This window comes from Stegostoma tigrinum, chromosome 34 (assembly GCF_030684315.1).
Source record: "Stegostoma tigrinum isolate sSteTig4 chromosome 34, sSteTig4.hap1, whole genome shotgun sequence".
Taxonomy (NCBI): domain Eukaryota; kingdom Metazoa; phylum Chordata; class Chondrichthyes; order Orectolobiformes; family Stegostomatidae; genus Stegostoma; species Stegostoma tigrinum.
This window is the reverse complement of record NC_081387.1, coordinates 23,776,702-23,804,658: the sequence shown is the minus strand read 5'-3', so window position 1 is coordinate 23,804,658 and position 27,957 is coordinate 23,776,702. Positions and strand designations below refer to the sequence as shown.

At 42.8% G+C, this 27,957-nt stretch overlaps 1 protein-coding gene across 3 annotated transcripts in view; it reads left to right on the top strand.

Annotated features, from left to right (window-relative positions):
- Positions 1-2,792: 2,792 nt before the first annotated feature.
- LOC125446540 (butyrophilin subfamily 1 member A1-like) overlaps positions 2,793-27,957 on the top strand; it is a 40,845-nt gene continuing 15,680 nt past the window's right edge. For 2 of the 3 annotated variants that reach the window (XM_048520183.1, XM_048520182.1), the window contains exons 1-6: positions 2,793-2,944; positions 5,616-5,743; positions 12,155-12,242; positions 14,614-14,961; positions 24,878-25,159; positions 25,655-25,783. In XM_048520183.1, the coding sequence (XP_048376140.1) occupies positions 12,185-12,242; positions 14,614-14,961; positions 24,878-25,159; positions 25,655-25,783 (817 nt within the window). In that variant the 5' untranslated portion in view covers positions 2,793-2,944; positions 5,616-5,743; positions 12,155-12,184. The remainder of the gene's footprint in view (positions 2,945-5,615; positions 5,744-12,154; positions 12,243-14,613; positions 14,962-24,877; positions 25,160-25,654; positions 25,784-27,957) is intronic. The other variant, XM_048520184.1, reaches the window with a different exon arrangement.

The window sequence follows — 27,957 nt, the reverse complement described above, 5'->3', positions numbered from 1 at the left end:
GATTCCTTGATGCCACACTTGGTCGAATGCAACCTTGATATCAAGGGCTGTCACTTTCACCTGACACCTGGTATTCAACTGTTTTGTCAATGTTTTAACCAAGGCTGTGAAGACATCAGGAGCTGCAAATATGTCTCAACCTACTCTATGGCATACTCTTGTTCATCTACTTGCGGTTAGTTGTCAACTGGAATTTTTAATTACACCACGTAGAGTAAAAACGCTTTGGGAAAGATAAAAAATCTCAATTAGCTATTTCTCTCTGACAACAGAATAATTTATTTTCTGAGTTGGGACCAGGTGTGACAAACTTTACCCACTCTCTCACAGATATCTGTAAGGGAGTAGGAGTATTGCTTTTCTTAAAACCGTGAGATAGGTTCTTGATTAGGGGAGTAGGAGAGTCAAAGTTATGGAGAAATGGCAGGAAAGTGGATGATAGGAATGAAAAATCAGCCGTGATTCTATTGAATGGTGGAGCAGACTTGAGGGGCTGAAGGTCCTGCTCGTGTTCCTATTTCTTAAGGTCCTATGATTAACACATTCCATCTTATGACCATTCTAATTTAGGTTTGGAGGGAAGGAGCAGTGCAGGGTGGTGGTAGTTAGTGTGGGGGTCAACTATTAATGATTCATTTGAAAATGAGACCATCAGCCTAAGTAATTTGAGAACTACTTATCTAACCAACCACTCAGTGCTGCCAAACCTTTCCCAATGTTTCAAGAACAGCCAAGCGAGGCTGACATCAAATCACTTGCCAGTGATATCCATCCCCAAGGATAAAGTGGAAACCAGTTGTATGACAGGTCAGGAGAACAGGCTATCAAAGATACATTCCACATTAGTATGGGCGCGAGCTCAGCGTTAAGCCCATTCTATCTTTGCACAATTTGCTGACTTTCTCATGTTACTCATCTTTCAATGCAGTCTATGGAGAGATCGCAGATTGTTTCCAATGGCTGAGGAATCAGATGCTGTAAGATTAAAGACAAGAGATTTAGAACCAAGCGAGAGGCACCCCTTCACTTGGACTGTTTTGAGCTGGCGAATTTCTCTTAAAGGTTTAGTGATTGAGGTTCGACGCTGTGGAGTGACAAGTAGCTCTCAAACTCTGCCCCAATACAGATCTCAGCGCAATCAAATCTTTATACTTGTGTTTCTTACAATGTATTCATCCAATCCACCTTCCAGTGTCTGCTTGTTTCTGCATCTGTCATTCAATTCTTCATACGAAGATATAGCAGCTACTCTTCAATGTCCATGATTAGCTCTCTCGCATAATCTTCCTGAAATCTCTCTGATGCTTTTAGTGATATTTTGTGTGCACGTGTGAGTCTATAATTACTTCAGACTCTAGACCCAAGACTATTTGAAGAGTCTAAAATCTACTTTTACAACAGATTGACTAATTACAGACTCAGTAATTAAATGTGGAATTCTTCTGTGAAATAGTTTATTGGGCTATGTCAGTTTTGTTGACTTGGGCTGTAACTTATGCAGACTATATCCAGCAAATATTTTCCCAAACTTCCCACCATCATAGAACGTAGAACATTACAGCACAGTACAGGCCCTTTGGCCCTCGATGTTGTGCCGACCTGTTATACCAATCTCAAGCCCATCTAACCTACACTCTTCCATGTACATCCATATGCTTGTCCAATGACGACTTAAATATACTTAAAGTTGGCGAATCTACTACCGTTGCAGGCAAAGCGTTCCATACCCTTACTACTCTCTGAGTAAAGAAACTACCTTTGACATCTGTCCCATATCTTTCACCCCTCAATTTAAAGCTATGTCCCCTCGTGCTCGCTGTCACCATCCGAGGAAAAAGGCTCTCCCTATCCACCCTATCTAACCCTCTGATTATCTTATATGTCTCAATTAAGTCACCTCTCAACCTTCTTCTCTCTAACAAAAACAGCCTCAAGTCCCTCAGCCCTTCCTCATAAGACCTTCCCTCCATACCAGGCAACATCCTAGTAAATCTCCTGTGCACCCTTTCCAAAGCTTCCACATCCTTCTTATAATGCGGTGACCAGAACTGTGCGTAATACTCCAAGTGCGGCCGCACCAGAGTTGTGTACAGCTGCAGCATAAACACTTGGTTCCAGAACTCAATCCCTCTGTTAATAAAAGCTAAAACACTGTATGCCTTCTTAACAACCCTGTCAACCATGTTTTACTGCCTTTGCATTTTTGTGCTGCTCGGTCATGGGCACTCAAACATTTCTGATTTCCAGCATCTGCGGTTCTTTAAACAAAAGAATTGTGGTTGCTATAATTCAGAAACAAAAACAGAAGTTTCTAGAAATGCTCAGCAGGTCTGGCAACATCTGTGAAGAAAAAAGTCAGAGTTATTGTTTCGGTCTGGTGACTGAGTTCTGAGGAGTGGTCACTGGCCCTGAAATTTTAACTCTGATTATTTCATCACAGATATTGCCAGACCTGCTGACACTTTCCAGCAACTTCTGTTTTTGTTCCTGATCAACAATTAATTGCCTTCTTTGAATTCCAGATTGCTGGAATAACTCAGCAGAACAGGCGGCATCTCTGTTTACTCCACAAACATGTGAAATGCTGCCAGATCTGCTGAATTATTCTAGCAATTTCTGTTTGTGTTCTGGATTTCGAAGCGTAAGCTCGAAAATAATTCTGGTCCCAGCATGAAATATATTCACACAGACTTCACTTTACCAATAAAACATATGTCTCGAGGTGATCATTAACTCCATTAACATTATTACTTTCTGAGGATGAAAGAGCAATTTCCCTGCTGTTACACATTTGGACGAAGGAAGGAGCAAAATCCAAAGAATGAATTCAATGAAAGCGGAAGTAAATGTTTTCAGGGAGGGGCTGTCGTGAACGACTTTACTTTTTACACATTTGTCCGGGAAAAGGCGCAAAATGTTCGATCAGATTGTGGGAAAGTAAGAGGTGAGTCCCAAATCCACTTTAATTTCAGGAAGGGCTCAATCCCAGTGGGATCGGGTGGATTTTATTCCCGCTGAAAGATCCCAATCAAACGAATTGAACGGGGAGCCGCTGGGGATTGTGCAGTGAAAAGGTGAAACCTTTCTCCAGTGTCTCTGATCAGCTGCACAGAGCCTGGAGCTGGTTCCTGTCAGTATAAGGGAACAGGAGGGAGAGGCAATGTGTAACATTCACCTCTCAGGGTCAGACACAGCGACTGGAAAGGGAGACGAACACAGTGAGGGCCATGAGATGGAACAATTAAAGGCAAATAATTCAGCCTGGGAGATAGCTGTGACGCTTTCTTTTCTGGCTACACTTTAATTGTAGAGTTTCTCTTATTCAGTTCTTTTGCCGATTCCATTCTTTCCCATTCAGTTTTTCTGTCTCCACGATCATGCTCCGGAGCTCCCTTCCTCAGTCCATCGACCCCTGTCCACTCCCTCTGTTCCTTTCAGGAAACCTATTCATTTTTCTCTTTAGATTATTTCTGAAAAGGCGATGATTAGAGCCATGGCCAGGTGGATCTCATTAAATATTGGATTTTTGACTGGGGCTATTAATCTGGGCCAAACCTGGGTCCAGGCTGACAGATATAAACAGGAGATTCAGAAGTTCTGAGATAATGGGTACTGCAGATGATGAGAATCCAAGATAATAAAGTGTGATGCTGGATGAACACAGCAGGCCAAGCAGCATCTCAGGAGCACAAAAGCTGATGTTTTGGGCCTAGACCCTTCATCGGTGAGGGTTCTGGACTAAATAGGGAGAGAGGGGGAGGCGGACCGAAGATGGAGAGAAAAGAAGATAGGTGGAGAGGAGAGTATAGGTGGGGAGGTAGGGAGGGGATAGGTCAGTCCAGGGAAGATGGACAGGTCAGGGAGGTGGGATGAGGTTAGTAGGTAGGAAATGGAGGTGCGGCTTGAGGTGGGAGGAAGGGAGGGGTGAGAGGAAGAACAGGTTAGGGAGGCAGAGACAGGCTGGGCTGGTTTTGGGATGCAGTGGGGGGTGGGGATGAGCTGGGCTGGTTGTGTGATGCAGTGGGGGGAGGGGACGAACTGGGATTCAGAAGTTCTCCTCAGTCTAGGGACTGTCATTGAGCTGATTGGTCATAGCCCATGTCCAATGCACATGTAAATCAAGGGTAGCCTTGTGACAGCATGCTGGCCTTTGTGCAGTTATTTCAGAAAATCTTTTGGCTTTGTCTAAGACTTGATTTACAGTCTGTTCCCTGCTTGTACTCTCATTTTATTTCCATCGCTGAGCCCAGGATCTCCTGTGCTTTGCTGACTGCTTTCTCTGTATGTCCTGTCACGATCAGAGATTGAACCACATGAACCATCCCACCCAGTCCCACAGTTCCTGCTCACTCTATAGGATTGTGTCCTTATGCTTCCTTGCTCTTTCTGCTCAGATAAATCACCTAACAATCTGCAGTGTTAATTCAATCCGCCTGCCTATTTTATTCCTGAGGATGTCAGAAAATCACTTGTGAACATGACTGTTGTTATCCATGTGTTTTTGTGGACGTTTGAATCAATGCCTGTCCATGATGGAAACTTGGCCGAGTCGTGATGACAATTTCTCTGTAAATGAATCCTCCCCATCTGGCTGTACTTCCATCATGAGACCCATCGAGGCTGTTCTGCTGGCTGTTTGTCTTTTTCACACCCTTTCCTGACCCTGTGCACTTTGGTTCTTTCTCCCCCACTGAGCATCTCATCTCATTTAAATTCTCATTCTAACCCATCCTTCCCAGTAATTTTCTCACTGAGGGACCTTCACTGTTTTCCTCCCTCATCCTCTGCACTAAACAACTTCCCACCTTGATGAAAGGTCATCACCTTGAAATATTAACTTTCCTTCTGTCTCTATCAATGCTGCCAAACAGATTGAGTTAGTTCAGATGTTATTTTTAACTTCTCACCATTAATGATTGAAGAACCTTCATCTCAATTAGAGTCAGAGAGTTTTACAACACAGAATAGGCCCTTTAGCCCATTGCATCGATGCCAGTCACCAAATATCCACCTAGTTTGATTCTATTTCCCATCACTTGGCCATACCTTTGTCAACTGTGGCATTTCAAGTACTCATCTAAATTGTTGTGAAATGTCTGAACATTCCTGTTCCTTTTAGACAGTGAGTTCCAGATGCCCAAAACCCTTTCTGTGAAAGAAATACATTATGCGAATTCCTTCTAAACCTCCTCCTTCTTTCCTTAAAACTACTCCTTCTACAAAGGGGAAAAGATTCCCCCTTCCTGCTATGTCTACGCCACTTAAAACATTTTACACTTCAATCTGATTCCCTCCTTAACTTTCTCTACTTTGAGAAAACTATCCCAACCTCTCCAGACTATCTTCATGTTGCAGACCCAGGAACAGCCTGGTGCCTGTCCACTCGCCCTTTGCAGTGCAAACATATCCTTACTTCAGTGTGGCAACCAGCACTGCACACATCACTTCAGCTGTGGTCTATGTAGCATTATGCACAGGATACTTACTTATTCGTTATGCTGTCTATCCTTTGAGTTGACTATCACCTTATTCTCATTCAATCTCCTCCTCATCCAAACTCCTCACCCCCTCTATCCCACTGTAATTGTAACCCTGTCTTAACTATCTTCCTGCAGCTTAATACGATAAAGCTGATTTCACTGCTCGCTATAATGTTCTTGGATGTACTTCCTGATCAGAGTTCCTCTGCAGCATTTGTGAAAAATATCTCACTACGGAATCGTCTGGCTTTCTGAAGCTAAAGGTAAGTTTTCAGTCTGCATGTTTTAATGAGAATAGTTTGAAAAAGTTACACGTTCTGAGCAGCATAAATAGAGACAAGTCACAAATATCATCCCTGAGATTATATGATGGGAAACTTTCATACATGAAAGTGCACATGCCTTATTTCAAACAGATTACACCCCAGTTAAAATAGCAGGCTGTTAGCACAAGTTAAGATTTTCACTTTTATCCTTTAATATGATGTGGGAGCCACGGACAAGGTTTGTATTTATTACTCATCCCTAATTGCCCTTGAACTCACTGGCTTGTTAGAACATTTGAGACAGCAGCACAGTGTCATCCACATTGCTGTGCGTCTGGAGCCATGTATTGACTGGTCTGGGTGGAGATGGCAGATTTCCTTCCCTAAAGGGCATTAGTGAACCAGTTGTGTTTTGACCACAATCTGAGTTTACTGTCATCTTATTTCCTTGATCCACATACCCCAAACTGGGGAATGTCATTTGGCCAATGGAACATTAGTCCATTGACATCACCACCACACCTCCATCTTCTGAATGGAGAGCTTGTCAAAACTCTAATCTCCCGAGTTAAAGAATAGGTGCCAGAGGATTGGACAGTGGCAAATAGGACATGGTGGCTCAGTGGTTAGCACTGCCACCTCACAGTATCTTGAATCGGGTTGAATTCCACCCTCAGATAACTGTGTGAACTCCACATAGATGTTCTCCCTGTGTCTGCATGGATTTCTTCTGGGTGCTCTGGTTTCCTCCCACAGTCCAGGGATGTGTAGGTCAGGTGGATTAACCAACTGAAATGTAGAAATAGGTGTAGGGGAGAAGGTCTGGGTGGATGCCCTTCAGCAGGTCAGTGTGGGCTTAATGGCCCGTTTCCACACTGTAGACATGGTAAGGACGGTTCATTAAATATAGGCAAGTTAGTTTAATATCCATGGTGGGTAAGGTTTTGGAGGAAATAATCAGGGAAAAATCAATCGTCTCTTCAATAACTTCCAGTTCATTAAGGATAGCCAGCAGGCATTTCTGAGTGGTAGATCATCCTCATCACATTGATGTTTTTGAGGATGAAGTAACAGAGAAGGTTGACGAAGGGAATGGGGTGAATATTCAGGCTAGTTCAAAATATTGTGGTTCATGGGATAGAAAGTTCAGCATTAACGTTCATTAGAAAATTGACTGGAGGATGGGAGACAGTGGCGTTTCCCAAGGGTCAGTGCTAAAACCCCTTAATGATCTGGATATTGCAGTACAGAATAAAATATCCACATTTGCTGATGCTACCAAACACTGGTAGTGGCAATTAGTAAAGATGATGCAAATCAATTGCAACAGGAAATGTATAGGCTGCAGAATGGTCTGACAAGTGACAGATGAGATTCACACAGAGAAGTGTGAGCTGATAATACCGAGAGGCAAAATAGACTTAATGACACAATTTTACAAGTTTTGCGGTGACAGAGGATCATGTTGTGCTAATGCATGTTTGAAATGTATTTTTTTTGGGAGATGAGGGCCAACTGACCATTCCTAATTGCTCTTGCCATTATCAGGAGCGAGAGGTAAGCAAAGCATAGCAGACTTTGGGCTTCATAAACGGAGGGATTGACTACACAAACAAGGACATTACGCTGAACTGTTGGCAAGCTCTATTGGCCGGTCTCATCAACATGAGAACTGTTTTCATTTCTGGCACCACAGCTTAGAAAGGATACGAGTGAACCTGAGAGGGTGTGAAGAAGATTTTACAAATGGTTCTAGTTACAAGTGGAGCATGGGGGTTGACGTGGGGAGTTTTGGAGGGGAACATAGTGGTTGAGTGATGGCTAATGCTTAGACAGCTTTACAAACAGGAACAGAACTGGGCTCCTGTCCTAGGAAACGGAGGAAAAGCTTCTGACCTGCCAACCTCAATATGCATCCACCTCTGTTGTCAGCAGCCCTCACTCCACACTATACCTATATCTTAGAAACCAAAATTCCAGGTGAATTAGCTGATCTCCCGAAGTCAGGAATCCAACATCAAGAAGCAACCAGTCTCATTCTTCCTGAACCCAAGATGAAAATTTACCTGCATGAATCAATGACAGAATTGAAAGAATGGGCTAGATCTTCCAGTATTGGAATGACTTAAACGTGCAATGCTGGTGCGTGTCAGGACTTTTACACAGCCCTGACTTACAAACATATTGTGTAATTTCACAAGAAGTGTCAGTGTCTGATGAGCTGAGTTGTGCTGCCTGGAACCCTCAAATGATCTTGTCAGACTTGGGTGAGATACACAACACATACTCAGCTATTTATCTGATCATTGTTACGCTGTTTAACTTTCAGTGTAACTCTTTTTTTAACAGTTAAACCAATCCATCACCACTGAAACCGATAGCACACCCCCGCTCTTTTCATACCCACAACATCCCAACTTCCCAATCCGATTATCCTTTGTCACCAACTCGCTCTCTGAGACACGTGTTATCCCTCTCACACTTACCACCACATGACCCAGTGATGCACTCACCCAGTTTCCCCACTGAAATACAGAGACCTTTAAAATCCTTATCAGAGATAATGGGAACTGCAGATGCCGGAGAATTCAAGATAACAAAGTGTGGAGCTGGATGAACACAACAGGTCGAGCAGCATCTTAGGAGCACAAAAGCTGACATTTCGGGCCTAGACCCTTCATCAGAGAGGGGGATGGGGAGAGCGTTCTGAAATAAATAGGGAAAGAGGGGGAGGCAGACCGAAGACGGATAGAGGAGAAGATAGGTGCAGAGGAGAGTATCGGTGGGGAAGTGGGGAGGGGATAGGTCAGTTTGGAGAGCACGGACAGGTCAAGGAGGCGGGATGAGGTTGGTAGGTGGGAAGAGGGGATAGGTGAGAGAAAGAACAGGTTAGGGAGGTGGGGACGAGCTGGGCTGGTTTTGGGATGCAGTGGGGGAGGGGGAGATTTTGAAGCTTGTGCAAAGTTTCCCCCTCCCCCACTGCATCCCAAAACCAGCCCAGCTCGCCCCCTCCCCCCCACTGCATCACAAAACCAACCCAGCTCGTCCCCACCTCCCTAACCTGTCCTTCCTGTCACCTATCCCTTCCTCCCATCTCAAGCCGCACCTCCATTTCCCACCTACCTCATCCCGCCTCCTTGACCTGTCCGTCTTCCCTGGACTGACCTATCCCCTCCCTACCTCCCCACCTGTACTCTCCTCTCCACCTATCTTCTTTTCTCTCCATCTTTGGTCCGCCTCCCCCTCTCTCCCTATTTATTCCAGAACCCTCACCCCATCCCCCTCTCTGATGAAGGGTCTAGGCCCAAAACATCAGCTTTTGTGCTCCTGAGATGCTGTTTGGCCTGCTGTGTTCATCCAGCATCACACTTGTTACCTTTAAAATCCTACCAGAGTACAGCAGCTGTTGTTGTAAAACAGGTCATCCCCTCCCTTCTGCTCCTCTGTCAGTGTGGGATCATCTTCAAAGAACCAGACCATAGAGATCAGTGAGTGGTGAAAATAGCCTCTTTATTGTACATTCACAGCAGCCTGATGAGAGGCGAAAATAGAATCCCAAAACCATAGCTCAAAAGTAGCCTCTTTTATACATAGTTTGTGAAGATATCAACATTCTGACATTTGAGTGATAAGTAATAGCTGTTGTACAGAAAACTGTCCTGCAGGAAATCGATGATGGTCTAAGGGTTGGCAGTTATTCTAACAAGATTAGTGTCTGTCTGGTTTGTCCTTGCATAATTCAAAAGTTGTTAACTCCGTTATCTCCAAAGTTAGAATGTTGGTAAAAAACGTATCCTTTTGTTAAATAAAAGTTTGGATTTCTATCAGTTGTGGCTGTCTATGATTTTTGTTAACTATCACCTATTCATTCAGTTTCAGTCGCGTCTGTCTGTGAGTTCTGTTTACTATCACTCATTTATTCATTCAATTTCCCATTTTCGTGTCTATTCTTACAGTGCTGTCAGTTTCATTCATCTTTTCCTTTGTTCAAAGTCGCACGGTTCTGGACATAGTGCTATTTGATTCATTAGTAGGTTAAAAGTTGCTTATCTACACAATATTGAATTAAAACTTAAGGCAAGATAATACAAATCATAATATGCATCATCTAGCACAAGAACGTCTGCAAGGAAGTAACATTTTACTTTTTAAGGAAGAGGGCTAGTCGAATTGTCATAGAACATAGAACATAGAACATAGAACAGTACAGCACAGAACAGGCCCTTCAGCCCACAATGTTGTGCCGACCATTGATCCTCATGTATGCACCCTCAAATTTCTGTGACCATATGCATGTCCAGCAGTCTCTTAAATGACCCCAATGACCTTGCTTCCACAACTGCTGCTGGCAACGCATTCCATGCTCTCACAACTCTCTGTGTAAAGAACCTGCCTCTGACATCCCCTCTATACTTTCCACCAACCAGCTTAAAACTATGACCCCTCGTGCTAGCCATTTCTGCCCTGGGAAATAGTCTCTGGCTATCAACTCTATCTATGCCTCTCATTATCTTGTATACCTCAATTAGGTCCCCTCTCCTCCTCCTTTTCTCCAATGAAAAGAGACCGAGCTCAGTCAACCTCTCTTCATAAGATAAGCCCTCCAGTCCAGGCAGCATCCTGGTAAACCTCCTCTGAACCCTCTCCAAAGCATCCACATCTTTCCTATAATAGGGCGCCCAGAACTGGACGCAGTATTCCAAGTGCGGTCTAACCAAAGTTTTATAGAGCTGCAACAAGATCTCACGACTCTTAAACTCAATCCCCCTGTTAATGAAAGCCAAAACACCATATGCTTTCTTAACAACCCTGTCCACTTGGGTGGCCATTTTAAGGGATCTATGTATCTGCACACCAAGATCCCTCTGTTCCTCCACGCTGCCAAGAATCCTATCCTTAATCCTGTACTCAGCTTTCAAATTCGACCTTCCAAAATGCATCACCTCGCATTTATCCAGGTTGAACTCCATCTGCCACCTCTCAGCCCATCTCTGCATCCTGTCAATGTCCCGCTGCAGCCTACAACAGCCCTCTACACTGTCAACGACACCTCCGACCTTTGTGTCGTCTGCAAACTTGCTGACCCATCCTTCAATTCCCTCGTCCAAGTCATTAATAAAAATTACAAACAGTAGAGGCCCAAGGACAGAGCCCTGTGGAACCCCACTCACCACTGACTTCCAGGCAGAATATTTTCCTTCTACTACCACTCGCTGTCTTCTGTTGGCCAGCCAATTCTGTATCCAAGCAGCTAAGTTCCCCTGTATCCCATTCCTCCTGACCTTCTGAATGAGCCTTCCATGGGGAACCTTATCAAATGCCTTACTGAAGTCCATATACACCACATCCACAGCTCGACCCTCATCAACCTTTCTAGTCCAAACTTTCTAGTCTCCCTTTTCTGTCCAAACAAAATGTTATACCCATTTGGGACAAGAGAACCAGATGGAAACTGTGATTATGGGATAGACTGGGAGGAAATAGAAGATCAAGCCTGCAGGTACACCAAGAGTGACGAAGGTTGGGGATACCCACCTCCCTTTCCAGAGGGAGTAGATCCTTTGGCTAGAATCTTACCCTGCTCTGAAGAACTGGCTACAATCTAGTAGGGTAGCCAGAAGAAGTATTCAATTACTTATACAATGCTGTTTTCAGTGGCATGCTCCCAATCCATAGAATGTGGAAGAGGGGAACTGCACTCATGAAAACAGCAATCCCATCTTTGAATGATTCTTGAGCCACACTGGCTGGAGACGGGTTTAGAATAAGGGGTTGGGAATCACACCTATTCAAGGGTAAGTTTTAATATGAGAAGCACTAATTTTGGCATGGAGGTGTAAAAATATTTTATCCTGTGATATTTATGCAGCTTTGTTAAATGGAGATGTATACATGGTGCATTATGCATGACTGTGCCTTAAAGTGGAATGTAACCTGATATGGCAGTGAGCTTCTGAGTCAATCTGAATGGAGTGGTTAGTACACATAAGTCTATAGTTAATATTACATGCCAACATGAACAGTGATACAATTATGAATTATTAATGGACATGAATTACGGTATATCATCAGCTTCCTTCTGGATCCCCGCTCTGAGCGCTCTGTGATTCAGTTGAGACCAGAATAGCATCATGAAAGGCACAAAAAGATAAGAACATGCTGTTCGCTGCTGTCGTAGAATCATTGAGGTCAACAGCATAGAAAACGCCTCTTTAGCCCATCGAGACTGTGTCGGTCAAAGCAACCACCTCACTATTCTAAACCCAGCACTTCACCCATGCATTGTATACCTTGTTAACAGTGATTGGTACAATATCACCATCAAACAATCTGGCTCATTATGTCAGTGTCTCAATCCTGTAGTTGATATTGCTCTTTAAGAAATACATCGAGAACTTTTTGTTTCAGGTGAGATACTTCAATCAGTTCTTTCCCACAATGAAAAGAAGACACTTGAGTATTGTGTTGCTCCTTGGTTTTCACACTGTCCTGTCAGGTAAGCAAAAGAATTGTTACTGAAAGTTGTTACACTTCAGGAGCAGCACCACTTCACCAGCTTAGCTAATTTTGCTCAGTTAACATAAAGATATTCAGAATTAAAAAAGCCTGAAATCAGGTTATTTTTTCATAGGGAAACCCACTGACCTCTCTTCCTGGATATCCTTAAATCTGTTCTTTCTAAAATGCCTCTTGATGGCATCATACAATCTGCTCCAATTGCAATTCAGCAGCATCTAATTGCACAATTTGCTGGACAATAAGTTACAAGAAAAGGCTTTGGAAAAGAGTGCACACACACTAAACCTGATCTTATCCTTTCTCTTCATAGATACTGATGTTCTGGTGTGTCTTCCCAGCAATTTCTCTGTTCAGATATTCATCATTTGTGGGTTTCTTTCTTCTCATTATTTGCTGCAACTCAGGGGTGAAAAGGTTGAAAAGTTTGCACCTGTTTTTTCTAGTCCTAATTCCCGATTTCTGTCAAGCTTATTTAGACCTATGAATACAACAAAGGCTGTATCAGCATCAAACAGTTTGAAAATTTCCTAATCTCTTTATTCCTTTCTGAGAACTGACTTTCTTGACCAAGCTTTTGGCTTTCAGCCCTAACTTGCCGAATGTCAAATATATATTTTGTAAATAGCCAAATTTTCTCTACAAGATTAAAACAAGTTTAACAATGGAAGCATTTTTTTTACAAAGTAAGGTCATGCAAACAGAAAATAAGTCAAACAATAAAAATCAGTTTGTGGTATTTATTGAATAAAAACTGAAGTTGCTGGAAAATCTGAGCAGGTCTGGCAGCATCGGTGAAGAGAAAATCAGAGTTAACGTTTTGGGTCCACTGAGGAACTGAGGAAGGGTCACCGGACTCAAAACATTACCTCTGATTTTCTCTTCAAAGATGCTGCCAGACCTGCTGAGCTTTACCAGCAACTTCAGTTTTAGTTCCTGATTTACAGCATCCGCGGTTCTTTTGCTTTTTTTCATGGTATTTATTGAATGAGGAATGTCACTGCAACATTGAGAGATTATCTCTAAACATCTTTAAATAGTGATGTGGAATACTTCGCTCACACTGGAACTGACACACTATACTTTGGATTAATGGCTCATGAAAAGATGCCACCTTTAACAATACAACACTCTCTCAGTATTGACTGAAGCTGCAGCTCATATTGTGTGCTGAAATAAAACAGTGGGACTCAAATGTAGTAAATAAATGTGCACTGGTTCCAGCTTAAGCAAAACCATAATTTTAAATTATCACCGTTGTTTTCAAATATCTTAATTCCTCCCTATCTCTGTAATCTCCTCCAACTTCACACCTAATACTCCTAATTTGTTTTTAAGGGTGCAGGTGATTTTTTTTTCAGGATGTAGCCACGCCTGTGTACTAATTTAAAGGGACCAGGTTTTTGCTTTTGGACACTTATGAGTAAATATTCATGTTAAATGGAATACTGCCCACAACCTTCTGGGAGGTCTGCACAAATTGGATTCTGCTCTGTTCAGGTTCCCCAAAAATTAATTACTCCCTCATTAGTGGCTGGACCTTCATTCACTTTGGTTTTAATCTCTGTAATTTATGTTAAATCTCTCTGACTCACTACCTAGCTTTACCCCTTTAAAGCTTTTCTCAGAATTTACCTCCTTAACCAGGCTCTTGGCTGTCTACCCTAGTCTGTCTAATCTGGGTTGGTGTCGAATTTACATTTGTGACATTCTTGAGAAGTGCCTGGGACACTCCTGCATTATATAAAGAACATTGAAGAACATTGAAATAGCAGATGAAGGGAGTTACACATGTTCCATTGATTCCAAAACACGCCATGATGAAGCAGTGATAGATCTGATAGTTGCAGGTTGGTCTTTCTCATTGTTAAACCCCTAATGTTTGCTAAAACAACATAATATTGCGGTCACAAATATTTTTAAATCATGAGTTGCAAATAATAAGCTACATGTTTATGAGAATTGTAAACTGCAAAATATTTGCTGGAATACTGGAGATGTTCGTAAATAATTCAAACTGCTCTCGATAACTCAACCTAGAAGTGTTAGAATGCAGGGAAAATAAATGAGTAGGAATGCAGAGATAAAAGCAAAGAAAGCACTGGGTTAACTTCTAGAGAGATAAATTAAGAAATAGAGGTGTTGTGTTAAGCATATATTGAGTCTTTTGTAGACCACTCATTTAAAGAAGCATTGTGACCAGCACTAGCCTCCGTGTTATCAACCAGAAACAGACACACTGGAGAAAGTGCAAAAAAGTGAGATTACTGGCCCTTAAAATATCTCCCTGGAATTAAATCCATTCCTCTGGTAGGAGTGCTGATTTTGTTTGCAATTTCTTATTTTTCCAGAGACATTCAATGTGTTTGGAAAGGATGATCCCATCATAGTGTCTGTGGGTGAAGACGCTGTACTAGAGTGTCAATTGGTCTCAGATATATCTCTGGACACCCTGGATGTTCGATGGTTTACATCAGACTCAGCTTCACCAGTTCATTTATACACCGATGGGCAGGATCGACCTGATGTACAGGACAAAGGTTATCAAGGCAGGACGGAACTGTTTAAAGACGAATTTTCCCATGGAAATGCTTCTCTCAAATTGAAGAACATTAAAATATCAGATGAAGGGAGTTATACATGTTCCATTGATTCCAAAACGCGCCATGATGAAGCAGTGATAGATCTGAGAGTTGCAGGTTGGTCTTTCTCATTGTAAACCCCTAATGTTTGCTAAAACAACATAATATTGCAATCACAAATATTTTTAAATCATGAGTTGCAAATAATAAGCTACATGTTTATGAGAATTGTAAACTGCAAAATATTTGCTGGAATACTGGAAATGTTCGTAAATAATTCAAGCTGCTCTTGATAACTCAACCGAGAAGTGTTAGAATGCAGGAAAATAATGGAGTAGGAATGCAGAGATAATGGGAACTGCAGATGCTGGAGAATCCGAGGCAATAAAGTGTGGAGCTGGATGAACACAGCAGGCCAAGCAGCATCTTAGGAGCACAAAAGCTGACGTTTCGGATGATGAAGGGCCTAGGCCTGAAACGTCAGCTTTTGTGCTCCTAAGATGCTGATTGGTCTGCTGTGCTCATCCAGCTCCACACTTGATTAGTAATGCAAATAGATTGTTGATTATTGTAAGAGAAATGAAATGAAGAAGTGGGAATGCTTTGCTCCCATTGTTCAGATCATTGTAAGACCACATCTGAAATAATGTATCCTGTTTTGATCCCCATATTTTACAAAATAAGTGGTTTAGATACAGTTTAGAGAAGGCTCACTCCGCTGTCTCCTGGGATGAAGGATTATTCTATATAGAATGTGGAGTTTAGAAGTGTGAGAAGTGTTCTTATTGAAATACATAAGATCTTGTGGGGGCTTGACAGAATGAACGTTGAAATGATGATTCCAAATATGAGACTAGAATTGGGGGACATTTTTCAAAATTCAGAATCTCTCATTTAATATGGAGACGAGAAACATTTTCTTTGAGGGTCATTAGTCATACGAAATATTTGTCCTCAGAAAGTAGTGGAAACATCTTCACTGGATATTTTTATGGCTGAGTTACATTCTCAATTGACAAGGAAGCCAAACAGTAAAAAGGAGAAGGGGTTTATGTATAGAAAAATGGGGTTGAGGCTATAATCCAACCAGCTATAACTTTATAAAGTGGTGGAGGAGGCTTAAGGCACTGAACAGCCTGTTCCTAATATTTTCATACATATCCTTTGGCCTTTTGCCCTTTTGTGTTGGATGTCTAACAGCAGTTGCTTGTTTTCCTTTGGGGATTCAGATCGTCACAAAGGAAAGTTGAAGGGTTGGTGTTTTCACCCAGCAACAGAACCCAAGCTGGGTGGGTGTAACTCTGTCAGAGAGGCTGTGAAATGCAGTGAAGCAGGTAAACCATGGATTGTGCTCTCTTTGTTGAGAGAAAGGATATAGCTGTTTGACTGGGTCTGCAGCAAGTGGTGAGAGTGACCACCACACAGTCCTTGTGGAGGTGGAGTCCTGCCTTCCCATTGAAAATATCTTAAATGGGACAGACTTTGAATACAGCTAGCAACTCAAGACTGGGCATCCATGAAGTCCTGTGGGCAATCCACAAGAGGAGAATTTTACTCCAGCTCAATCTATAACCTCATGGCCCAGCATATACTTGACTCAACTATTCCCATCAAGCCAGGGGATCAACTCTTGTTCAACGGGGAGTGCAGGACGGTGTGCCAGGAGCAGCACCAGGCATACCTGAAGATGTGGTATCAACCTGGTGAAGCTACCAAATAGGACTACTTGCATGCCAAACAGCATAAGCAGCAAGTGATTGACAGAGCTAAGCAATCTCACAACCAACATATCAGATCAGAGGTTTGCAGTCCTGCCACATCCAGTCATGAATGTTGGTGGACAATTAAACAACTCACTAGGGTAGGAAGCTCCACAAATATTCCCATCCTCAATGATGGAAGAGCCTAACACATAATTGCAAATGGTAAGTTCTGCCTGGAGAAAGGGGTCCGAGCTTCCAGTTGCCTGCCACTTCAATGCACCACCATGTTCCTATGCCAACATTTCTGTCTCAGGCCTGCTAAAGTGCTCTAGCAAAGCTCAGCACAAGCTGGAAGAACAGCATCTCATTTTCTGCTTGGTAACTTAATAGCCTTCTAGACTCAATATCAAGTCCAACAACATTAAGGTTTTAGCTCTCCAATGTCCTTATCCCTATCCCCAACAGAGCTTGTATTAATGTTGTCTGCTATTACATGCAACCCATTGTATGCCACTAATACTCCCCATTAATAGCTATTCACCCTTCTAGCCATATTATTATCCATCCCTTTGTCTGTCTAATTGTTCTACTCTGTCTTTGGGCTCTACCCCCACCTATCATTGACTCTTTACCCCCTCCCCGACTCTATCTTCTGTATATAAACCAATACTTGCCTAGCTAGCATCAGCTCTGAGGAAGAGTCATTGGATCTGAAATATTAACTCTGATTTCTCTCCACAGATGCTGCCAGACCGACTGAGCTTTTCCAGAAGTTTCTGTTTGTTTCTGATCACCAGCATTCACATTTCTTTCAATTTTTGTAAATGTAGACTGCTTTAGCTTTTCACAGACCAGCCCCTCCCACTTGGAAACTAGTTCTTACGTAAACTCTTTTAATCAAGCTTTTTGGATATGTCATGATACCAATCTCTGGGGAAGGCGGGATTTGAATCAAGGCCTTCAGGTTCACTTCCAGAGCCACTACCTCTTCAATATCACTGCACTATCATTGTGGTATCACCGCACTGCAAATCCTGCCTGCACATTGACACACCCATGTTCCCTGCTCCAACATTCAGGAAGATCATGGCTGATCTGACTGTGGTGTCAACCCTATATTCTAACCTACCCTGACAACCTTTAATTGCCTTGATAGTCAACGATCTATGTCCCTCTACCTTTGATGTATTTAGTGCATCCTACCATTCCCATTGTTCCCAGGGGAAGAGCAAGGACAGTTCCAAAGATTAAACTCTGAGGGGAAAAAATCCTCATCATTTTATCATAAAACCCTTATTTGTCAACTTTTTAACAACTGCCTGAATAACACTCAAGCAGATTTCTTCTAAAGCTTTGAATGTTGAATGTTCCTCCTGCAGAATGTGGGAGGTAGGGGTCACCACTAGTGTCCCTGCTGACTACATCTGCGGGAAGTGCACCCAACTCCAGCTCCTTGAAAACCGCGTTAGGGAACTGGAGCTGGAGCTGGATGAACTTCGGATCATTCGGGAGGCAGAGGGGGTTATTGAGAGGAGTTACAGGGAGGTAGTCACTCCTCAAGTACAGGAAAAAGGCAGATGGGTTACAGTCAGGGGACGGAAAGGGAACCGGCAGGCAGTGCAGGGATCCCCTGTGGCCATTCCCCTCAACAATAAGTATACCGTTTTGGATACTGTTGGGGGGGACGACTCACCAGGGGAAAGCAGTGGGGCACGGGTCTCTGGCACAGCGTCTGTCCCTGCAGCTCAGAAAGGAAGGGGGAAGAGGAGCAGAGCATTAGTCATTGGGGTCTCCATAGTTAGGGGGACAGATAGGAGGCTCTGTGGGGATGAGAGAGACTCACGGTTGGTGTGTTGCCTCCCACGTGCCAGGGTGCGTGATGTCTCTGATCGTGTTTTTGGGATCCTTACAGGGGAGGGGGAACAGCCCCAAGTCGTGGTCCACATTGGCACCAACGACATAGGTAGGAAGAGAGACGGGGATTTAAGGCAGAAATTCAGGGAGCTAGGATGGAATCTGAGAGCTAGGACGAACAGAGTTGTCTCTGGGTTGTTGCCTGTGCCACGTGCTAGTGGGGCGAGGAATAGGGAGAGAGAGGAGTTGAACACATGGCTACAGGGATGGTGCAGGAGGGAGGGTTTTGGATTCTTGGATAATTGGGGCTCTTTCTGGGGTAGGTGGGACCTCTACAAGCAAGATGGTCTTCACCTGAACCAGAGGGGTACCGATATCCTGGGGGGGAAATTTGCTAACGCTGTTCGGGTGGGTTTAAACTAATTCAGCAGGGGGATGGGCACCAAAATTGTAGTTCGACTATAGAAAACGTTGAGAGTAGGGTGGTTCGAAATAAAGTTTCAGGGAAGCAAGATGGCACCGGCAAACAAGAAGTTGGATTGAAGTGTGTCTACTTCAATGTCCGGAATAAGGTGGGTGAACTTGCAGCGTGGGTTAGTACCTGGGACTTTGATATTGTGGCCATTTCGCAGACACGGATAGAGCAGGGACAGGAATGGTTGTTGCAGGTTCCGGGATTTAGATGTTTCAGGAAGAACAGAGAAGATGATAAAAGGGGCGGAGGTGTGGCATTGTTGGTCAAGGACAGTATTACAGTCGCAGAAAGGATGTTTGGGGACTCGTCAACTGAGGTAGTATGGGCTGAGGTTAGAAACAGGAAAGGAGAGCTCACCCTGTTGGGAGTTTTCTATAGGCCTCCGAATAGTTCCAGAGATGTAGAGGAAAGGATAGCAAAGATGATTCTCGATAGGAGTGAGAGTGACAGGGTAGTTGTCATGGGGGACTTCAAATTTCCAGATATTGACTGGGAACACTATAGTTCGAGTACTATAGATGGGACAGTTTTTGTGCAGAGTGTGCAGGAGGGCTTCCTGACACAGTATGTAGACAGGCCAACAAGGTGCGAAGCCAAATTAGATTTGGTACTGGGTAATGAGCCCGGCCAGGTGTTAGATTTGGAAGTAGGTGAGCACTTTGGTGATAGCAATCACAATTCTGTTATGTTTACTTTAGTGATGGAAAGGAATAGGTGTATACCACTGGGCAAGAGTTATAGCTGGGGGAAAGGCAATTACGATGAGATTAGGCAAAATTTAGGGAGCATAGGATGGGGAAGGAAACTGCAGCGGATGGGCACATTAGAAATGTGGAGCTTATTCAAGGAAAAGCTCCTCTGTGTCCTAGATAAATATGTATCTGTCAGGCAGGGAGGAAGCTGTAGAGTGCGGGAGCCGTGGTTTATGAAGGAGGTGGAATCTCTGGTGAAGAGGAAGAAGAAGGCTTATGTTAGGATGAGATGTGAAGGCTCAGTTAGGGCACTTGAGGGCTACGAGGTAGCCCGGAAAGACCTAAAGAGAGAGCTCAGAAGAGCCAGGAGGAGACATGAGAAGTTGTTGGCGGATAGGATCAGGGTAAACCCTAAGGCTTTCTATAGGTATTTAAGGAATAAAAGAATGACGAGAGTAAGATTAGGGCCAATCAAGGATAGTAGTGGTAAGTTGTGGGTGGAGTCAGATGAGATAGGGGAAGCGCTAAATGAATATTTTTCAACAGTATTCACTCTAGAAAATGACAATGTTGTCGAGGAGAATACTGAAATACAGGCTACTAGACCAGGTGGGATTGAGGTTCACACGGAAGAGGTATTAGAAATCTTACAGAGTGTGATGATAGATAAGTCCCCTGGGCCGGATGGTATTTATCCTCAGATCCTCTGGGAAACCAGGGAGGAAATTTCCGCGCCTTTGGCATTGATCTTTAACTCATCATTGTCTACAGGAATAGTGCCAGACGACTGGAGGATAGCAAATGTGGTTCCCCTGTTCAAGAAGGGGAGTAGAGACAACTGTGGTAATTATAGACCAGTGAGCCTTACCTCAGTTGTTGGTAAAGTGTTGGAAAAGGTTATAAGGGATAGGATTTATAATCATCTAGAAAAGAATAAATTGATTAGGGATAGTCAGCACGGTTTTGTGAAGGGAAGGTCGTGCCTCACAAACCCTATTGAGTTCTTTGAGAAGGTGACCAAACAGGTAGATCAGAGTAAACCGGTTGTTGTGGTGTATATGGATTTCAGCAAGGTGTTCGATAAGGTTCCCCACAGTCGGCTATTGTACAAAATGCGGAGGAATGGAATTGTGGGAGATATAGCAGTTTGGATCGGAAATTGGCTTGCTGAAAGAAGACAGAGGGTGGTAGTTGATGGGAAGTGTTCATCCTGCAGACCGGTTACTAATGGTGTACCGCAAGGGTCGGTGTTGGGTCCACTGCTGTTTGTCATTTTTATAAATGACCTGGATGAGGGCGTAGAAGGATGGGTTAGTAAATTTGCAGACGACACTAAGATCGGAGGAGCTGTGGATAGTGACGAAGGATGCTGCAGGTTGCAGAGAGACATAGATAAGCTGCAGAGCTGGGCTGAGAGGTGGCAAATGGAGTTTAATGCAGACAAGTGTGAGGTGATGCACTTTAATAGGAGTAACCAGAAGGCAAAGTACAGGGCTAATGGTAAGATTCTTAGCAGTGTAGATGAGCAGAGAGATCTCGGTGTCCATGTACACAGATCCTTGAAAGTTGCCACCCAGGTTGACAGGGCTGTTAAGAAGGCATAAAGTGTTTTAGCTCTTATTAATAGAGGGATCGAGTTCCGGAACCAAGAGGTTACGGTGAAGCTGTACAAAACTCTGGTGCGGCCGCGCTTGGAGTATTGTGTACAGTTCTGGTCACCACATTATAAGAAGGATGTCGAAGCTTTGGAAAGGGTGCAGAGGAGATTTACTAGGATGTTGCCTGGTATGGAGGGAAGGTCTCATGAGGAAAGGCTGAGGGACTTGAGGCTGTTTTCATTAGAGAGAAGAAGGTTGAGAGGTGAATTAATTGAAACATATAAAATAATCAGAGGGTTAGATAGAGTGGATAGGGAGAGCCTTTTTCCTAGGATGGTGATGGCGAGCACAAGGGGGCATAGCTTTAAATTGAGGGGTGAAAGATATAGGACAGATGTCAGAGGTAGTTTCTTTACTCAGAGAGAAGTAAGGGAATGGAACGCTTTGCCTGCAACGGTAGTAGATTCACCATCTTTAGGTACATTTAAGTCGTCATTGGATAAGCATATGGACGTACATGGAATGGTGTAGGTTAGATGGACTTGAGATCGGTATGACAGGTCGGCACAACATCGCGGGCCGAAGGGCCTGTACTGTGTTGTAAAGTTCTATGTTCTATGTTCATTCTTTTTATCAATTCGTCTACCCCAGCAAGTGCAAGAGTTTCAGCAATCAGTGCATTTCGTAATTCTCCTTATTTTCTTGGCTTCCCAAACCAAGGAGTAACATTTACCACTTTCTCCCAAAAGGAACATCATGAATCAGCTGTGTTTGAAAACCCATCACAAAGGTTTTTCGAAGAGGCTTCACAAAGAATAGTCTTATATTCTAGGTATAATCTAATAATGGAAAGTTCAGCACACATTCCTTCAACTTTAATGTGTTTTTTTCCTTAACATAATCTTGACCTTTGGAATAACAATATGTAGAGCTGGATGAACACAGCAGGCCAAGCAGCGTCAGAGGAGCAGGAAAGCTGTTGTTTTTGGGTCTAGACCCTTCTTGACCTTTGAATGTTTCTTTTTATTTTAGTCGGTTAAATGTGGTTTAAATATCCACAAAGTGTAACAAAATGATTGTCAATTTGTAATTTATTTTCTGATAGTTTATTGAGTTTGTTGAGAAGCATTACTTTGATTATATCATTTATTTAATTAGATAAAGAAACTATACAATTGGAGATGGTTGACTGATGCCAGAAGACAAACTGGCTGGCAGCACAGTATGTTTCAGTTTTGTTAAAGTTGAGGTGAGCATCGAGCTCGCTCGCTGATGTGTTAGAGAATTCTCTTCCCTCAGTCGTCCTCCTCTTCTTCATCTGTCTTCCATTTGCCTGATAAGGACTGCTCGATCAAGACTGCTCTCTGGGGACTGCCTGATGAGAACTGCAGCTTGCAAGATCTGCTTGATGTGAACTCTGCAAGACAAACTTCTCTCTGCCCTCAGTGCTTATTGTTGTATTATATTTCCCAGAGCATGTAGCCTCCATTGTCTGAATGCATTTGGGCAATTGCCATTGGACACCAACTCGACATCAGATAATTGTTGACTCTGCCTTGCCCTCACCTGAGGGTTAGTTTACCATTCTTCCTTAGAATAAATATTTCTTACTTTTGAAAGCAACATCCCGATAATTGGGTCTGTTTGGTACCAGATGCTAGTCTTGGGCATCATGCTGTCTGTGTTTCTTGTTACTCTTTCCTTTGTTTTCACAGAATTTTGGAAAGTTAAGTACTGTTACAAGAGCTGAGAAATCTCATGCTATCTCGTAAGTATTAGGAAAATTCAGTTATAAAACGCAACAATCCACCTTCCCCCAGATGTTCATAACACTATGGGTCACTAAACCTCATTAAAAGTTCAAAGGAATTTTGGTGCTTCGCTGTAGATGGCCTGGCCTTGAAAGGCCCTCAAGAACCACTTCCTCATCAACCAATTCAATGACTGTCCACATTCTGATAGTTCACCTTCCCAACTGTAGACAATTCATCTCTTGATTCTTGGAAACTGCAATCTTACATTTATTCATGGGCACAACTCCAACTTTTCACAAGAAGTTCAAAACAATTATTCTGTGCCAGGTTCCATCCCCTCACTGGGGATTTTTCAGGAGACCTGAATCCAAAGCTTTGTTGCCATCTTATTCCTAGAACTTCTGTGTTCTGATTGGATAGTGCAGTTGCCTTTCAGTACAGTTTAACAGTATTTTATCAGCATAGAATTTACTTCTCTCAACATCTTCCATCTTTTCTAAACAATGATGTTACTCCAAACTTCTCTTCAGTGATCTCTGAACTGTATGTATATGAGTGACCAGTTGAAATCTTTCAATCAGCCCATGCTATTCCTGAGAAAAATTGATTGTAGCTAATCATTTTAAAAGAGTCGAATACAGCAACCAGCTGTGGACATTCCAGACTTGGCATGTTCCAAATTCAGGGACTCCACGCTGAGGAACACTCTAATGCTTGGGGCAGCTGCTGCAAAAGTGCAACCGAAAAATACAGCATCCGAGCTTTTCTGCCATAGTACACCAAGGTCCAGAAACTTACTAAGCTCCTCAGGCTGTATGTTGAACATGAAATGGAATTTAGAAAAGTGATCCTTAATTGCCAAGGCGCTGGGTAACATATAGTTTTCAATGAAGTATTTGGTTTACACCTAAGGTAGTGTTATCTTTGAATGGCCATGTCATGTCCTTTCATAAATTTAATTAATAAAATATAATTTTGGCAATGTTCAGACAGCACAAGTGGCCCTTTATTCAGACAGTGCACTGCATTAGGCTGCCCCATCACAGACATTCTAAATTCACCTGGGCTGGGGCGTTCTGTCAAACTAACAATGCTGGGCTCGGTCTGCATGCACTGCCCCTGGTCATTCCCTGGCATCATGCTGTTTTATCTAGAATGATAAAATATCTGAAATCACTAAAAACAGATTGAAGCTGTTCAAGCACTTTCTGATGTGTATGATTACGGACTGCACTGATGTTAGGACCTGAATGTATTCTCAATGGGACAGCAGCAAACAAACATAATTATCCACCAGGACAGTGCTGTTTGTGTATCTTCGGGACGAATTAGAGACGGGTAGCAGAGGTGTGGAACAATATGAGTGGAAGCTGGGGAAAGATCTCTCGTGGTGAGGAGGGTTTCTGGAAGGAGTTTGGTAATTCCGGGAGAAGACATTTTGGTGTTTGTTTGCAGTTTGCAGGTTTCGGCCTCAGTCTTGGAGAGGATCTTTTTCCGTCCAACCTTCGGGCTGTTTTTGTTGGTGTGTTTGATGTTATCTGAAAAGGAACAGAGAGTTGCTACATAGTAATAAACTAAGGAAGCAGAAACTGTTGATATTACAGTGGCATGCTTTGATGAAGAGATTGAGTGAAGGCAAGATCAGGGAATCCAGAAAGATTGAGGATGATATGAATGATCTGATTCATAATCACAGTTATCCTCCTGGCTGGGAATCAAGAATCAGCACTGGTGATGATGGAAGAGTTTAACACATTCTGGACCAATTGATGTCGCCTGTTTTAACATTATCGCAAACAGTTAAAATTCCGATCCACTGATTTTAATATTGGGCAGGTAATAAAGGAATGTTAATCCGCTGCTAATGCATAACAGCTTAAAATGATTACCTCCTGTTGAAATTAAACATTTAATAATTTAAAATGAGTATAAGTTTGAATAAGCGACTTTATTGCAGAGTTTGGACAGCGGCCTTGGGTTGATCTGGAGGAGAACGACAAAGAAGGACTTTGTGTTGTGTGTCGATCAGACGGATGGTATCCTGAGCCACTGATACAGTGGGTAGATGGGAAAGGAGATGTGACAGCACAGTCTGAAACAGAATTCATTCAGGACCCCACAGGCCTCATCACTGTCCAGAGTCATATTAATGTGAAAAGTGATTCTGTAAACGAGTTTTCATGTTTCATAGAAAACCAGTTATTGAGCAAAAGACGAGAGGCCCATCTCCAGATATCAGGTAGGTGTGCGTTTGGTAATCATTTTATGGGCGATATTTCTCCCCTTCTGAAGTCACTAACTCAGACTGGGTGTGGATCTGCAAGCACTGATTCTTGTCTGGACCATACCCAAGGGGCAGCTTTTCATAAATAAACTGACAAAGTTGAGATTATCCCAAACACTGAAGCTGGGCCTGATGTGTCCACATTTCATATTCCAGCTGTGGTCTCTGCATAGAGATTAGGACCAAGGTCACTGAGTATTGTGGTTTTGGCTAAGTGTTATTATGGGGAACAAATGTTTATTCAGAATCATACCTGGCATCCAGGTTCCAGCAATATAAGTTCTTATGGGCGGTGGTATTATTTACCTCTGTAACCTGGATGAGAATCAGCAGCTGAGATTAATAGTTGAGAATTGATGAACTGATGATACTTTGAAGAAAAGCTCAAATATTTATTTACAATTTTGGGAGTTATATTTTAAATACTGCTTCCGTTCTTTTGAATCATAGATGAGTTCTTCCTGAAAATCAATGTGGTCAACGTCTGGCTGGTAATTTTCTGGGTGTTAGTCAGCCTTGTGATTATGGCTGTTACTGTAGATGTAATGGTCCACAGAAACGAAGATAAAAAGATTAAAGGTAGGAGAAAAGTATTAAGGTAAATTGAGGTAGAAATGAATCATAATTGTATCAGATTCTAATCTTTTGAAAATTATTCTGAAATGGAAAGAATATAATTTGAAAGTAGAAATTTATTTTTGTGCTTTCGGGAACAACCTCTTGTTCAACATGCTGCTTCTCTGATAAAGAAGGAAAATTTATGTAACTGTCTTGGGATGGAATAAGCCCTTTATTAAAGTTTCATGTTGGGACATGTGAATCAGTGGTTAGACCAGCATTTATTGCCCATCTCTAACTGTAATTGAGAAGGTGGTGATGAGGCACTTTCATGATCCACAGTTATCTTAGTGATATAGATACATCACAGGGTTTTATTTCTGTCACAGTTTGATACAACTAAGTGGCTTCCTCAGCCATGTTGGAGAGCAATTCTAAGTCAAACGTTTCATTATGACTGTATCAGTTTACCCACTTGTCCTTCGGAGTTACGCCAGCTTGTACTATATTCCAAAGAACCACAGAGAGTTTACTGCAAAACTTGCCAATTATTGTTGTGCCCTTGGATAATGTGTCAATGAAACCCCTAAGAAGAACGCTTGTTGAATTTGGGAGAAGTATGAATGAGATCCCAGGAAGCAGAAGTGGACCTTATTAGAGAAGCACCTTCCAGGTTAATGAGGTGGTTTGCTTGGGTTATCAGGTGGATGCACAGGGTTTGCACCCCCATGGAGGACAAGGTGAGAACAATCAGGGAGGCACTGGCCCCTCGGAACATCTCTGAACTCAGATCCTTTCTAGGAATGGTTAACTCTTGTGGGTGATTCCTCCCAAACCTTTCCACCATGTTAGCGCCACGACAAAAATGACGAAAGAAACAACAGGGTCTGAAAAGTACCATAAACGGATGCATTTAAACAGGTCCAGCAGATTCTGCAATTTTGGTGTTTCCTGGTTTGCTTCAACCAACAAGATATTACTGACATCCCCATATGTTGTTGGGGCAGTTTTATCCCACACAATGGATGATGAGTCAAAGAGACCTGTGGGATATACATCAAAACCCCCCTCAGACTCAGAGACGAGCTATTCATGAATAAAAGAGATGACCTAGCAGTATTTTGTGGCTTCAAAAATTTCCACCAACATCTGTACAGGAGACCTTTCACTGTCGTGACAAACCATGCACCATTGTTGGGTTTATTCATAGAGCCTCAGGCGATTCCACCAATAGCTTTGGCCTGGAAACAGCATTGGGTGTTGTTCTTGCTGGTATATGAGCACACCATGGAATATCATCCTGGGACATAAATACGCCCCTAGTCATATGCCATGACCAGAGACTGTTACACCTCCCACAGTGTCGGAAGAGATGGGAATGGCCATGAATTTTCAAGCTGCTTTCTCTGTCTTAGCTCAACAAAGTAAGTACTGGGCTAACAGAGACCTATTGTTGTCAAAGGTGTGTGGTTGGCAGAAAAAGAGGTTTTCAGAAGAAATGAAACATGACCAGTCGGGGGAAAGTGAGCTTTGTTGAGAGCATGGTACTGTCCTTTGGGGATTGAGAGTGATTATTCTTGGGCAGAAAGAGATTTGTTACTGGAAGAGTTACACAGTGAGCATTGGCTGTGTTTAAGATGAAGATGTCAGGAATAAGCTACGTTTGATAAACTGGCATTGAAGCAGCAGTTAAAGAAGTGGTAAAGTGCTGTGATCAGTGCTAATTTCAGCAGAGGTTACTTGCCCCAAATTCACAATTGTGAGTTAAGGAACATCACTTGACAACAAGGCTACATTAGACCAAGTGTGGCATCAAGGAGCCCTCGCAAATATAGAATCAATCGGCATCAGGGGTCAAATGCACCATGGTTGGAGTCATACATGCTGTCTAGGATGATGTCGTGGTTGTTGGAGGGCAGTCATCTCAGCTAAAGGACATCTTTCAGGAGTTCCTCAGTGTCTTCAGCAGCTTCATCAATGATCTTCCTCCCTTATTAGGTCAGAAATGGGGGATATTTGCCCATGATTGCACAATGTTCAGCACCATTCATGACTCCTCAGATACTGAGGCAGTCCATGTTCCAAAGCAACAAGATCTGGGACAACATCCAGGTTGAGGCTGACAAGTGGCAAGTAACATTTGCACCACACAAATTCCAGGACACGACCATCACTAATAAGAGACAATCTAACCG